The sequence below is a fragment of the Periplaneta americana genome, chromosome 16 (genome assembly GCF_040183065.1).
Source record: "Periplaneta americana isolate PAMFEO1 chromosome 16, P.americana_PAMFEO1_priV1, whole genome shotgun sequence".
Classification (NCBI taxonomy): domain Eukaryota; kingdom Metazoa; phylum Arthropoda; class Insecta; order Blattodea; family Blattidae; genus Periplaneta; species Periplaneta americana.
This window is the reverse complement of record NC_091132.1, coordinates 140,301,607-140,317,946: the sequence shown is the minus strand read 5'-3', so window position 1 is coordinate 140,317,946 and position 16,340 is coordinate 140,301,607. Positions and strand designations below refer to the sequence as shown.

General features: G+C 34.7%; 1 protein-coding gene across 2 annotated transcripts in view; it reads left to right on the top strand.

Annotated features, from left to right (window-relative positions):
- Window positions 1–16,340, top strand: part of rho-6 (rhomboid 6) — a 306,816-nt gene that overhangs the window by 146,700 nt on the left and 143,776 nt on the right. For both annotated transcript variants that reach the window (XM_069813099.1, XM_069813098.1), the window contains exon 2: window positions 13,907–14,267. In XM_069813099.1, coding sequence (XP_069669200.1) covers window positions 14,073–14,267 — 195 coding nt within the window. In that variant the 5' untranslated portion in view covers window positions 13,907–14,072. The remainder of the gene's footprint in view (window positions 1–13,906; window positions 14,268–16,340) is intronic.

The following is a 16,340-nucleotide window of genomic DNA, read 5'->3' as shown; positions in this document are numbered from 1 at the left end:
CAAGGTATCATACTTATTTCTTTCACTGAAATTTTTAGTTATACACTAAAATACGCACAAAAAAGTATGTTTAAACATTAAAAAAGAATACTATATTATATTTATAAACAGAGCTGCACAAATTTAATATATTGAAACTAATGAAATAATGATTATTGATATCAAGATTACTCATTTTAAGTTTTTGAAATTCAGTTCCATGCTCAGACTTTATTATAATTATCTGCACAGTACACCACCAGAATTTTTTCTAAATTCTCCACAGTTAACCTTTGCCTTTTGTCACTGAGAATCATTTTGAAAGCAGAAAAACTTCTTTCAACCGAAACTGATGTGAGAGGCGCAAATTTTAAATTAGGTACAATAGAAACATCAATACTTACTGGAACATTTACACTTTCCCCCGATATCACTCTTGATACTTTTTCCAACAATGAAAATCCTACATTCTTATTTAATACGTTGTCCCACTTATTTTTAACTTTTTTTCCCAGTTTCGCCCAAAGCAGAATGTATGTTCACTTGAGCTTCCTTTATTATTGCTATTTGGCTACTAAGATATTGTTTTTCACGTTCTAATTGTTCAATGCTTGCAGGTATGAAAGAAAAGTTTGATGTTATGTAGGCAATATCGTTTTTCACTCGTGAGTCATTCAGACAATCTTTCACTGCTTTCACACACGCTGCACTATCAGTTTCAGGTAATTTATCAATAACTGTGACCACTTCTTTAAAATACTTAGAATAATACACCACTGACTGAATCCAGGTTCCCCATCGTGTAACAACCGGCTGAGGTGGGAGTGGGATATCTGGAAAGTTCTCTCTGAATATTGAAATCCTGGATGGGGCTTTACAAAAACATTTTTTTGTGTTAGAAATAAACGAATTGACAAGAGGAAATTCATTCCGGATTGTTTCAGAAACTCTGTGAAGGCCATGTGCTAGACAGGTTACATGCGTGAGGTTAGGATAAAATGTTTTAAGAAGTGGAGCTGCAGCAACCATGTATGAGGCAGCATCAGTACAAAACAACAGAACTTTAGAATCGTCTATATTACCTGAGTATAAAGACTGTAGGCCTTTATTTACAAAATAAGCAATGGCTTGGCTATTCACTTTTGAAAGTTCCTTAACACATACGAGGTGTGGAATCGAAGGTCCATCAGGACTAAGTTTTCCTACTACCATATTTGCTATATACCTATTCATAGGATCTGAGGTTTCATCCACAGAGACCCAAATGTAAGAATCACCTATATATTCCCGAATGGAAGCTAAAGTTTCATTGTATATTCTGTCTAAGTAATTTTTTCTTAGGGTCGACTCAGATGGGATATTTTGTTTGCAGTATTTTTGTAAAAACTGTCTTAAAACCGGATTTTCAATTGCATTCCAGGGAATGTTAGCAGCAACAAACGCTCTGGTTAAATCAGCATAGAAATTGCTGCTGAGATTGGATGAAGTAGGCTGTGTTATTAAAGTTTGTTGCAGTTGATTTTTCTGCTGAGCTTTAGCCTTATGAGCCGCTCCTTGCACATGCTGCTTTAGGTGGCACTTCTTTTCTTGCGAAATCTAAAAATGAAAAGTAAACTGAATTAAAATAAAATCCTAATTGTTGTATTGCCGTATTTCTATCACAAAGTTAGTGGGTTCGAACAATCAAAATTTTAATGACCTGCAAATACTTTAACTATCGGAATTTAAAAGGTTAAAGTGTAGTGGTCTTAAAAAGAATTATACTTCAGGATAGCTCAGTCAAAGTATAAATATTATAGGCCTACTCATTAAAATTAATAGAATGTATATATTTCAACTATTGTTACATACCTGTTTGCTACAAATCTTGCAGAATATTATTTTTCCATCATAAGTGAATTCTGAATATTCTGTTAGCCATTGCCGGATCAATGTAGATTTTGCACTTATATTTTTCGGCATTATGGCGTTAAACTTCACAGGAAAACGTCCTACCGCTCAAAACTTCTCAACACAAATAAGGTGAGGGAAAGAGCAACTGTTAACGAGCATTCAAATGAACCGTTGTTATTGAGATTCAATTGGACAAAAATACAAAGTTCCACTTATTGTTGCATTTCCTGGTAGTGTTAACACTAGGAGGGCCATTCTTTTAAATATTTTGTAACGGTTTACCCTACTAATTCGCAGTTTTACGACTTTTCATAAATATTTCAAAAACACTCTTTCTTCAAAAATTGTGATTTTATGACACTCTGAAGGGCAGTACAGCTAATCGGTTTCAGACCGAAAACAGTCATTTTTATAGCATAGTATATCTCTGAATCGGTAGCAGCACATGTTGTGATTGTTGCCTGCTTCAAAACTAAGGTTGGTTCTTTGTCGGCATTTATGCCTCCAAACATGTTAAATTCGGTGAAATCTATTGCGAGTGTCGTGAGATTCAAAACATTTTGTTTCCTTTATCAATGGTTTCATGGCCGGTGTGAAGCAAACTTTCCACTTTTTAAATGCCTTAAATTTCGCAGTGAATGCATGTATAAATTATAAAAAGTAAGAGTAAAATGCGAAACTTTACAGTGAGTTAGGCATTTTTAGGCGAATATTAACAAATTAGGCTCTAATAACCGTTTTAGGGCATTTTAGGGCACTATAAAACTCTTTGAATACCTTTCAATTTCCATGAAACACAAATATTAATAATTATTTTTACTTTTCTCCTAAAGAAACAAAATAGGCATTTGCCCTAGAATCCGATGTCTGGTTATTAGACAAAACAATAAGTTAGATATTGGCGTGAGAAAAATCCGCATATCCTGTATGAGATTTCTTTACATGACGTAAATCTCATGGCCCCAGATGCCTACATATGGGCATGTTGAAAGAATCAGTTTTGAAGACTGATGACCCACCTACAAATATTCCCGAATTAAGCGATAAGATACATCAACTTTTGTGTCCTTACAGCAATCTTTGTTCATCAACATCTTCAATAATCTTCAGAAATGTTAAGAACAATGTGGCACGTAAGGGACAATAGCTGCGCGTGGAATTATTTATTTTGTTCAATGTTTATATTGTATAAAGAATACCTGTCGTAAATTCTGAATGATACATTAACAATAGTTTGACTCCGTCCTTTCATGAATTCACAGAAGAATATAAAATATATAATTGTGTTATACAGGTTTATGTGACAACGCATATTACAGGTATCTCAGGGTGAATGAAATTAGGACGCTCAGTCCACAACTGTGGAGTAACGGTTAGCGCGTCTGGCCGCGAAACCAGGTGGCCCGGGTTCGATTCTCGGTCAGAGAAAGTTACCTGGTGGAGGTTTTTCCGAGGTTTTCCCTCAACCCAATATGAGCAAATGCTGGGTAACTTTCGGTTTTGGACCCCGCACTCATTTCACCGGCATCATCACCTTCATCTCATTCAGACGCTAAATAATCTAAGATGTTTATAAAGCGTCGTAAAATAATCTACTAAAAAAAAAAAAAAAGGACGAGCTTCTGTGATCGTGTTATTAGTCGATTATGGCCGGCTCACTCACCCAGTTTAAATCCTTGCGATTTATATTTATGGGGAACATTGAAAGAGAGAAATATACCAACAATCTACATACGCTAAATGGTTTGAAACACGATATGCGTAGATAAATTATTGTTACAGAACAAGAATTTCACAGTGCTGCTGCCAATATTTTTAAACGCTGTGAGACACGCACTTCAGCAGAAGGACAGGATTTCGAGATTCTACTTTAAATTAGGCGAAGTGTAGATTTTTGTGTCCGCAAAAACGGCGATTTCTTAACCGCTGAAGGGCGCAAAGCTTTCTGCCACCAAGGTCGTGACGAAATTGACAGAAATTTCCCTCGTACTAACTGAGACACACGATATCATCGCATTGGGGAAACTTTATTTCACATAAGATTATGTGACAATTCCAAGAACATTTTGACCTTGCTGTAATTAGATGTTTCAAAAACAAACAAGAAGCGTGATACATGCAACGATGATTTAATCTGTGAAATTGCTGGCTATGGATCAGGAAATTGGAAATGGTAGATACTATTTCACGTGTATTCGTAATTCTCATTAGAATGAACACAGATGGAAGTCATTCGAATTAATTATAAATGTAGCATGGAACTTTTCTTTCTTTCTTAATTATTTCCTTCTTTATCTTCGTTTGTTTGTTTGTTTGTTTTGTTTGTTTGTTTGTTTGTTTGTTTGTTTGTTTGTTTCTTTGTTTCTTTCTTTCTTTCTTTCTTTCTTTCTTTCTTTCTTTCTTTCTTTCTTTCTTTCTTTCTTTCTTTCTTATAGTTAACTTCCTTTCCTACCGACTTACACTCCAAAAGGTGTAGGGGATGGTGTATAGCTATGGAACAACATTTGACAGGCACATATTGCGGACTTGCCTGGTCGTGTGGTCAGCACGGCGCACGACCACCCTTCAGACAACACAAGACAACACGTGACAAGAAACAAACCATTTTCTACATCTGGAATCGAACCACGGACCGCTCATATGTAAATCTCATTCAGAATATTTACACGATATTAATTTTCGAACTGTGGCGGCCCGTGAAGAAAACAACACTGAAGTCCCGCAGTTCATAACATCGTATTAAGACCGCAGTCGTGAATTCGATTGTCATCATGTTCATGGATGTTTATATTTGTTAATGTGGTGTCCTGTGTTGTATTCACTGGTAATATGGCATCGTGTTAATTCTACACCATAGAAATTCTGTCAGATTTTTTAGTTGGTTATTTAACGACGTTGTATCAACTACTAGGTTTTCAACGTCGATGGGATTGGTGATAGTGGATTGGTATTTGGCGAGACGAGGCCAAGGATTCGCCATAGATTATCTGACATTCGCCTTACGGTTGGAAAGGACCTCGAAAAAAATCTAACCAAGTCATCAGCCCAAGCGCAACTCCGGATCGGCAGGCAAGCGACTTACAAGCAAACTTTCTGATGGGGGCAAATAAAAAAGTTAAATGTTTTTCTTCCACCATGTTAATAATGTCAAAAGAAGTACTTATACAAATTTTGGCCACTCGACCGCAATTACGAGGGCCGTAAAAAAATTAATTCGCCAGGAGCCGTTAACAGAAAGGGAAAAACACAATTTCATTGGACAAATTTATTGGAAAGGACACAACTTGTTGAGCTATTTTTCAACATATTTCCATCGGAATTGAGACATTTCTCATATTATGGGATCGACAGAGAGAGGGGCAGACGCAGTCAAACGCTGGTTCCGGACTGAGGTGGCTGACTTCTACGACACAAAAATTGATCCCATGGTATGAAAAATGTCTCAATTCTAGTGGGGGATATGTTGACAAATAGCGCAACAATTGCTATATCTGTTTCAATAAATATTTCCATGAAATTGTGCTTTCTTCTATAAACGACCCCAAGGAAAATCACTTTCTGGACGACCTCGTAATTGCGGTCGAGTGGCCAAAATTTGTATAAGCACTTCTTTTGACATTATTATCATGGTGGAAGAAAAACATTTAACTTTTTTATCTGCCCTCATCAGAATGTTTGCTTGTTAGCCCACTGATCCACGCCGGTTGTTCAGATGTTCATGCTTGAGATATCAAGAATTCTCCCCCCGAAAAAGAAAAAAAAAATGAAAAGCTCTAATTGACTCATGTTTAACATACATACATACATACATACATACATACATACATACATACATACATACATACATACATACATACATACATACATACACGCACGCACGCGCACACACACATATACACTGTAATTGTAAAAGAGTGCCTCCAGAACTGATTGTTTCGTAACAGTTGATAATGTTCTGAAATAATGATTACAACTTAAATAGAAAGCACTTTCTCGTGATGCATCTGCGCTGCGACTATTAAATACGTACTTCATGGAAATTTGTCGGCCGCGGTTTAAGCGACGACTGAGAAGTGCAACTTTAACGTTTCGAGGAAGCCACTGTCGTCAGTTGCAGTGCCGTTAGAACTCTACTTCATGGATGTTTGTCCGCTGTCATTGTTACATCTTGTGTTGTCTTAGGTCGAGGTTCGGCCTCGTACTGATCCAACTTTCGCTCAGTGCAGAACAGAAAATTTAAATATATAGGCTTAAGGTAAGTCACAATGAGTAAGCTTATATCATACAAATCTTTGCCAATTGATAAATTTCACTAACATTTTATGTCACACAACTGCAGGTCTTCAAGATGGCAAAGAAGAATATACAAAAGTGTTTTCACATTTATTTCACCATTTTTTTTTAAGCAGACCAAATAGTTTACGATGAGGGACTGCTCAGAAACACAGAGTGGCAGAGGGATGATCACTGACTGGAAATAACAAATCGTCAAAAATTTAATTTCCCTCAAATTTTATAATCGATATTTTGTATCAACACAGAACTTTTTTCTGTATTTAATGTACTGAAAAACAAAATATACCTAATTACTATAAATTTTCCTCAATGGTAGCTCTTCCATAAGGTTTGAAGAAGTGTTCCTTGCTTTTGTTATTCTCTCTTGTCTGGAGCCGTGGCTTGCGTCTGTCACGTGTAGACCGACTACAACTTCATGACTGAGGAGTCCAGCAACTTGTGAATACTCAAATCTCGCGTGGGTTTAAAATCTTCACAAGATTGAGCATGAAGTATGCCAGAGGGTCTAAATATGATTAAATTATTATTATTATTATTATTATTATTATTATTATTATTATTATTATTATTTCAAGTGTTATAATAATGGTATTTTATTAAGTTTCAATTGCAAGAAATTTTTAAGGGGTTAGGTACAGCTTACAGCAGTAAACTTTTTAGAAATATTCAACATTTTTTTCCTCCATTTCTGTACTTCTGTACAATAATGAAAAATGGTATGTGTAAAACACTGCAAGACATTTTTAAGGGGTTAGGTACAGCTTACAGCAGCAAAATTTTTGGAAATATTCAACATTTTTTTCCTCCATTTCTGTACTTCTGTACAATAATGAAAAATGGTATGTTTAAAACACTGTCCTTCTGCTATATGAAATAGTAATATACGTTACAAGAGCGGTATGCTGACTTTTTCATGGTCGAGGAAAAGATTGAAAAAGCGAAACATAGTTGAGCTTTTCTAATTTCCGAGAACATGAAAACAAACATACCGCTCGTGTATCGTACATTATTTTGTGCGAAGATCGTTTATTACATACCTGAAAGACGAATTTCTAATTAGTTGCAATGAAATCTCCATGTTAGTTTCTGTTTAATGACGGCAACTTCGGAAAACCAAAATATCTTTCTTCAACATTGTTGCTATAAAATGTTTTCTGTGTTCACTATACTCCAGCAGGCCGTGATATACGTCTGTCTTTTTTTCCCCCCAGTCTATAAATGCGAACTTAAAATAAACGGTAAGGTTATGTAATGATTTATTTTTCATTTTAATATTTTAACAATATTATTTATATAACATATTGCAGTAATAACATCCGCATCTGGAATCTTGTTGATTTTTTCACGGCTTCCTTAATGTTACTTGTATCAGGAATGCAATAAGTTTCGTGGAGTAGTAGACTTTACTTAATTTTTGCAAATATTTAAAAACAATAATTAACATTGCAATTTAGGTGAAATTGCAGTGGTAAGTTTCCAATTTATAATTATTACTATGTTAAAGGTCTCTAAAAATAATATGTTAAAAGCCTAAAGCAGTAAAATGAATGTCGCGCTTAAGCGGTAAGAAGAGGGAAATTGTTATGTGTGTTACGTTGGGAATACTGAATGTGGTATTTCACACTTACCGCGTATTGGTTCTGGGCGGAAAACAAGCAAATACGCACGATATCGCACAAATAATATTTTTTATGATTTAAAAGAATTTTTTTTTTTCAAAATTGAAAATGGTGGCAGTCTACTGTGCAGTGATGAAGCGTTTCCTTCGTAACTCATAAACTTGTTAACTTTTCATGTTCCCTCTCTTTTATTTTATTGCTGAAACTCATATTTACAATATTATGCTCTTTCAACTAAATTCCTTAATAAATAATATATTTTTTTTATTTCGTGTTAGAAGAAAATATTGATATTGGACCATTTTTTTAAATGAATTTATTTTTTATCAGATAATCTATCAAAGATAGAGAAGTGATCTTGCATCATATTGTAGATGTAACATGCATAAATATACACAAAAAATTTCATCACAAAATGTTGGATAGTTTTTTAGTTATGTGGGAAATGCTTTATTACTGCACAGTGAACTGAATTTTGAAAAAAAAAAATTTTAATATTTTTTTTTAAATCGTAAAAATATTTTTTTCATATACCAGAAGGACAATGTTTTACACATATTAATTTTCATTATTGTACAAGATACACTAATGGAGGAAAAATGTTGAATATTTCCAAAAATTGTACTGCTGTAAGCTATATCTAACCCTGAAATATGTAGGCCCTACTCATTTTGAAATTTGCCAAATTTTTTATTAGACCTACTATGGCATTTATTCTTATTCTCCATGTTTCGGGTTCAAGTATGAAATGCACAGAATTGGAACTGTTAGTTCATAAAATATGCTAATCTAATGAAGTAAGCCTACAATAGCATGAACGTGATAAAATAATTGGATTTACGTTCGTACATAAATTACACGCGGACAGTTCGTGCACATCTGCAATGTTTACATCACGTTCGACTGATGTAATTTTATGCAATTTTTGTTTGTTTCCACCGTACCATGTCTAGTTTTTACCCTAGGCGGACAGTCCTTCATCTAAAACAACTCTGTGTATCGCATGCATTTACAACGGACTGAACTTCAATTTCAATCACCGGTGTAGCTCACGCATTGGCGCGTTTGCCTGCTGAACCAGAGCTGCTCTAGGGCGTGGATTCTATTCCAGTTTCCGCTGATTAACTGTTTTCCCGCAATTGTAAGGAGGATATCAGGCAATTTATTGGCGAATCCTCCCCAAATACTTATCATCAATTCCATGGACGCCAGATAACCAAATAGTAGATACAGCGTCGTCAAATAACCAGATAAAACATCGATATCCTAGGAGGAATTCGATTCAACGATCGTGATTTCCAAGCAATGTTAAAACTTCTGTATAATCTTGCATACATCTCGCAAGTTTAACTTTTTGTCCATTATGTATCTAAATTAATTGTTGCATCATGTTTTACTACTACTACAATACTACCACTATTATTATTATTATTATTATTATTATTATTATTATTATTATTATTATTATTATTATTATTGCTCATTAACTGTTCCTACGGACGTTTCTGGAAATATCTAGCGTTCAACTTGTCGGTATTTGGTCGTCATAGGAGCAAACTACTGGTACTCTCCTTAGAAATTTGTACTCATTCTTTTTAACAAACGACTAATAATATTATTAGGCCTATGCACTGATTGAACACTCAGACTTTATGTGGAACTAAATGTCTATTACAGATAACCGTAGTCGTTATAAATTTTTCACACAATGTCTCGTTGATTTTTGTAATCTGAAGAACCTCAAAATATGCAGTCCACTAGTCACTAACAATAATTAATTATTGAAATATTTTCTAAAAGTGAAAACGTAAGCATTTAAAAGTAATCCAGATAATTAATATCGCACAATTATGTATTTTGATAATACTATGCATCACCATTAACCGTAAAGTAATTTTTTTTACAAAAATTCATTTATTCAAATTGTGACATGATATAATGTATGATATGATATATGATGTGATATGATATGATATGATATGATATGATATGATATGATATGATATGATATACGATATGATATGATATGATATACGTTATGATATGATATACGATATGATATGATATGATATACAATATGATATGATATGATATGATATGATATGATATGATATGATATGATATGATATGATATACGTTATGATATGATATGATATGATATGATATGATATGATATGATATGATATGATATGATATGATATGATATGATATGATATGATACGAGATATGATACGATATATGATACGATATATGATACGATACGATACGATACGATATATGATACGAGATATGATACGATATATGATACGATATATAATACGATACGATACGATATATGATACGATACGATACGATATATGATACGATAGGATACGATATATAATACGATATATGATACGAGATTATGATACGATATATGATACGATACGATACGATACGATACGATATATATATTTGTCAGCCAACTTTACAATTCATAGTTACGGTGGCCATCATATTTCTGCTTTTCGATCCACCATTCCTTTAATACATACCACCATTTTCTATTAATATATTCATGCCGGGTAATATTTTGGCGAATCCTCGGACCTCACCTCATCTCACTACATCTCGCCAAAATATTGTAAAAAATTGCACAAAATTGTAAAAATTGTAGAAAATTACTAAATTGTAAACTATCAAAATTTGTAAAAATTGTAATTGTAATATTGTACAATTTTGACTTGTTCCACATCTTAAAGCTTAATGGCTCATGTAAGATCTATGGAATAAATGAATGAATGAATGAATGAATGAATGAATGAATGAATGAATGAATGAATGAATGAATGAATGAATGAATGAATGAATGAATGAATGAATGAATTACTTCCTATTCTTCTGTTTTAAATGAATTGCTATCTATTCTTCTCTTTCTATCCTATTCTATTCTCTCTCTCATACCTAGACTGTCTCCGTTTCATTTTTCGCTTTCCTATTAAATATTGCATATTCCCTTCCTTAATTAGTACCATTTATACTACTCCCAACCCATAACATTGAAAAACATGAAATATCTCATTTACTTAATTACACTTCCAATTTATCCCTCTTCCAATTCACATTTGTTCAGATATTCAATTCATTTATTCAAATTATGTCGTTTTTCTTTAACAAATATACATTTTATGTAAGTTAATATATTTGTTCGTTTTTCAACATTCAATTATAATTATAATTAATAATTATTGCGATAATAAACTACCAAGGTATTCTCAAAGCTTTTCATTGATTATTTTACGACGTTTCATTAACTGCTATGGTTATCAAGCGCCTGAGTGATGCGACCATAATAATGCTAGGGAAATGAGTCCAAGGTCCAATACCGAAAGTTATCCAGCATTTTGTCTTATTGGATTGAGGTAAAAACTCGGAAAAACCTCAACCAGGCAACTTGTCCGAACCAGAATTTGAACCCGGTTCAACTCGTTTCACGATAAGACATGCTAACCTTTATTCCACAGCGGTGGACTTCTCCAATTTCTCCATGGTGAAACTTCGCCCCTTATATGCCAACATTAATTTAAATGCTGTCAACATTACATGATGTCACCGTTGAGTGTAGTGAAATTTCTCACCTAATGTGTCAAATTAATTTAAATGCTGAGGTTGAGCTCTCAGCATCGTATTTTGTCACCTAAGCGTATTTGAGCAGAGGAATATTCTATTGTCATTGAAGATGTCACTAATTTCATGAATTTCTTAATTAAATGAATGTACAAACACTCACACACACAGATATAGTATATTTACACACATATACCGTATATACAAAATGGAAAACTTTTTATGTGATACTTCTGTTTATTTATTTATTTATTTATTTATTTATTTGTTTATTTATTTATTTATTTATTTATTTATTTATTCACTCGTATTAATTAATTCATTAATTTATATCGTGTGCATTACATTTTATGTTTGATACTAAAACGTCTTTGCGATATGGATAACACACCTTTCGTCATACATCAACAACATTGTACCAAAGTTACTGGATTATATGTCACTCGGTATACAAAAATTGACATATGGACATTTGACATACTCAATTTTAGCATACTTTATTTTCACCTACTCATGTTTAGCCTATCTAAATTTGTTGTACGGCATTTAGCATACTCAATTTTGCCTACTGCAGTTTTATAAGAAAACACTTTCAGTATTATATTATTAATTTTAAGAGAAACTTCCATATGGTACCGGGTCTCGAACTCGGGTCTCCTCATTGGTACTTATATTTCCATTGGTATTGCGGAACAATTTCCATAGGATATTGTAGTCGCGACGCTGTTATTCCCGGCGTGACTCCTCCTCTTTGCTTACGTCTTAGGAAGTGAAGGCTCTATAAAGTCTAGGTAGGTAGTATCGTTCGCCATTTTTGTTCTTTCGTTGCCGAGCTACAAGACGAGGAATCTATTTGCCACACCATTAAACATTATCATGTCGTAGCTCCTATGATAATAAATCAAACGCACTATAATTCAGCAAATAATTGAGTGGCAAATAACGTCCTCGTGTGCTTTCTGCGAATACCAACGAAAGAGCCAAAATGGTGGGCGATTATAGTAAGTACTGTATTTATCGAGCCTTAGGAAATGCATAATGCCTTCATCAGCGAATCACAAGACTCACACGTTTAAATATTATTATGCAGGTATTACACATACGAACAACGTAATTTTCACACCAAAAATAATATTACACCTTAACTCGCAAGGAATTATGTCTGAAGTGTCCCCTAATCATTGTTTTAAATTTTATTAATGCAATTACACTACATTTTAGAGAAATATATGTTACTTTTTATGCATTCCAATTAATTTATATGGTTGAAACGCCGCCCTTCGTGATCGGGTTAAGCGAGTCACATGGTCTGCCTCACAGCCTGTATTAGATCAAGATGGCAGTGACATTGTTCCTAGTACTCACAGCGCTCCAAGCGGCTAGCAACTATCGCGAGAAATGCAACTCGTTGGCAAAAAAAATCATCCCAAACTTTGTGACTGTATATAATAGACTGTGGTAACTGCACAGAATTTTCCACGTGTTGCATAGGTCTATGGATAAGAGAAGATTAATCGAGAAATAAAAAGTAGTAAATGTTCAAATAGTGTTATCAAATTACTTAATAAAGTGGAAGCAATGTTAAACAGTTACAATTACTATGGTTTTATTTTGTTGTTCTGTACAGTTTTCGAAAGAAAGTCGGAGATGCTTAATGTGAGGGTAATAATTGTTGTAATAGTAATAGTATTTATGCTCGACCATGCCGAAATGTATTAATTATACACCTGGTAGCAGTCCTTTAATGCATGTCATTAAAGTACACCTACTCATTAAAGTACAGGTCTTCAGCCAATGATAACTCAGCTTACATGTGTTCAGCCAATGACAAGTCAGCTTTGTACCGTTATAAAACCGCAAGTATCGATTATTCTCCGATATGCAATCGAAAGAGAATTAGCGAAAAGTCACGGAGGCTGGAAATCCAATACTGTCGCAGAAGGTTATGTTCTGTTACTATAATAATTAGCGTTAATTGTAAATAATATTGAAATAAATTCAATTTGTTATCTCGTTTTTCAATGTCGAATTCAATAATCAAGGTTATAATATTATAATATTATCAAGTTTAACGGGATTATACATCAAGGTCAATGACATTATTGTTCCTGGGAAAAAATCAATATTTTCGCGTCTGCGCACATCTCACAATTCACGACCTAGAACAAGGTCACTTCCGATCTTGTCAGATACAAATTAAATGTATACATCTGAATACCGGTAATTTCAAGTTAGAAATATGGTCGAGCATAAAAAGTCGTATGAAACTCGCCTATAATGGTAATTAAGAAGCTCGTATGAAAATTATGAAACTCGCTTGCGCTCGTTTCATAAACATCCATACTCGCTTTCTTAATTACTATCATTATAAGCTCGTTGCATAATGTACTATAATATGAACAAAATAGTACAATACGTAAGTGTTGCGTTGGGTCTGCAAAAGTTCCTGCTCGCTTGTTTATGTTTTGGTTACTCTTTAGTCACGAGGTTGCGTTGTTTTTATTGTGCTGCAGATGACGTCAGCCCGTGCATGTGTTTCCCTGTCGGCCCCGCTGAGAGGTGGGCGTGTGGTCGTCGCTCAGACAAGAAGCAAGGCTCGCGGAGAACATGATGGCTTGCGCTATTTCCACGCGCAACTTAATAGTGGCGTAGGTATGGGTCCCGCGCACTAGGCAGGGCATGGCTGCGGGCACGGAGGTCCTAGTGCAGCTCATCGCCCCGGAGGAGCTGCCCGTGTGCGAGTGCCTTCACCACGAGGAGCAGCGGGGCCTCACGAGGCCCAAGCAGTCCGCACGCGGCGAGCAGCACAGCTGGCTGTTGCTACTGCGGTCCTGGCATCCGCCCTACTTCATCTTCCTGGTCAGCATCTTGGAGGTGAGCTCGCTCATTTTATAGGCAGTAACGTCTTGTTGTGGGCGCGGGTTGAATGAAGGAATGAATATGTATGAACTGGAAATTGGTTTTCACCGGTGGTAGTTATATTTGTAGTGCATGGTTAAGTAGAAAATTAGGCTGAAAGTCCGCGTAGTTTGGCAACAGCGCATCGCCGGTTTACCTAAAAATACACACGTGAACTCTGAGCTCAAAAGCAGTATTCCGGCCCTTAGTCACTGCAGTAGGGTTAACAGGCTTCCTAATGGCAGGAAATGACGATACGTGTTTTTTTTTATTATCCAATTTAATAAACCCTATTTCACCCTGAGGTATATTAGGGTTATAGTTGGCATCAAAATACATATTTTATAACCAATAAACAATAGTAAAGTGATAACATAAAATAGTGGCCACAGTTACAATTCACATGGATTATGTAGAAGACTGCACATTAGTGAAATAATGGATCCTGTTAAAGATTAATGAGATGTTTGAGGAATAATCAATATAAAAGGTATACAAGAATGTCTAACCGTTTCAGAGTAGATCACGATCTTAAAAAGATAACAGTAGATTAATAAAACAAAGTTTCACTTTCACTTTCAAATTAATACTTGATTCATGAACAATGAAACAGTTAAGAATAATAAAGAGATATTACAAGCAATGATTTACGGTTACAAGTTACATACATGCTTCAGGAACAATTACAATAATTAAAATATAATACAAGTAATGACTTAACAACTAACGAATACCGAAATTCTTGAAGGACAATATAAAATTGTAGAGGCAATACAAAAGCTTTAACAACAAATGTAAACAGTACAGTAAAGGAATTGTAGAAAAAATGACAAACTTACAAATTAAACTCATTCTTTTTAAAGCAACAGGTAACAACAAAGAGATACTAATAACAATACACTGACTGTAGTTACAGATTAAACACATTATTTTAAAAAACAAACACGCAAAGGATTAATAGCTATTTTCAGGCATCATTCAAAGGTACCATGACTGTAATTCACATCTTCTTGACGTCATTTCGTATATTATTTTGTGTTTCAATCTATTTCAATTTGTTATTTTCACTGTAACAACAAAATATGTTTCATAAAGCCTCAAGTCATTTCTCTATACTTATTGTATCATGGTACTCTTTGTCAATGGCAACCTGTAATGGTTATAGGAAGAAATGTAACGATACGTGTTAATTCGCAAGAAAACGTCCACTTTATTTATAAATTGTAAATTGATAAATCAATCTTTATAAAATTCTCTAATGACAAGAGTAGAAATCAGAATCTTACAGATAGTACTTAAAACAAGGTTCCCAGACGTTATGTCGACGGATATTTCGTCCACTGTTTCGTACGTCCCTTTGATATTCTGTCCACTGTATTTTTTCGTCCTCTGGTGTTTTATGTCCACTATAATTTCGTCCACAGTTTAAATGTCCAGTGTGCTATTTTGTCCCCTGAAAGTTTGGTCCACATTTTATTATATCCTACATTTATCTTTGTTCTCTTTTTATATATATTATTTTAATGTACCAAAGTACATATGATATTTCCATGCAGATGTTCTGCGTCATCATGCGATGAAAGAGTAGGCCTAATGGAACGGAGAAAAATTCTCTCCGGCGCCGGGATTTGAACCCGGGTTTTCAGCTCTACGTGTTGATGCTTTATCCACTAAGCCACACCGGATACCACCCCGGCGTCGGACAGAATTATCTCTGATTAAGTTCCAACTCTTGGGTTCCCTCTAGTGGCCGCCCTCTGCACTACGTCATAGATGTCTATGAACGTAGGACCGAAGTCCACACATGTGCTGAGGTGCACTCGTTATGACCCAAGAGTTGGAACTTAATCAGAGATAATTCTGTCCGACGCCGGTGTGGTATCCGGTGTGGCTTAGTGGATAAAGCATCAGCACGTAGTGCTGAAAACTCGGGTTCAAATCTCGGCGCCGGAGAGAATTTTTCTCCGTTCCATTACTCTTTCATCGCATGATGACGCAGAATATCTGCATGGAAATATCATATGTACTTCGGTACATTAAAATAATACA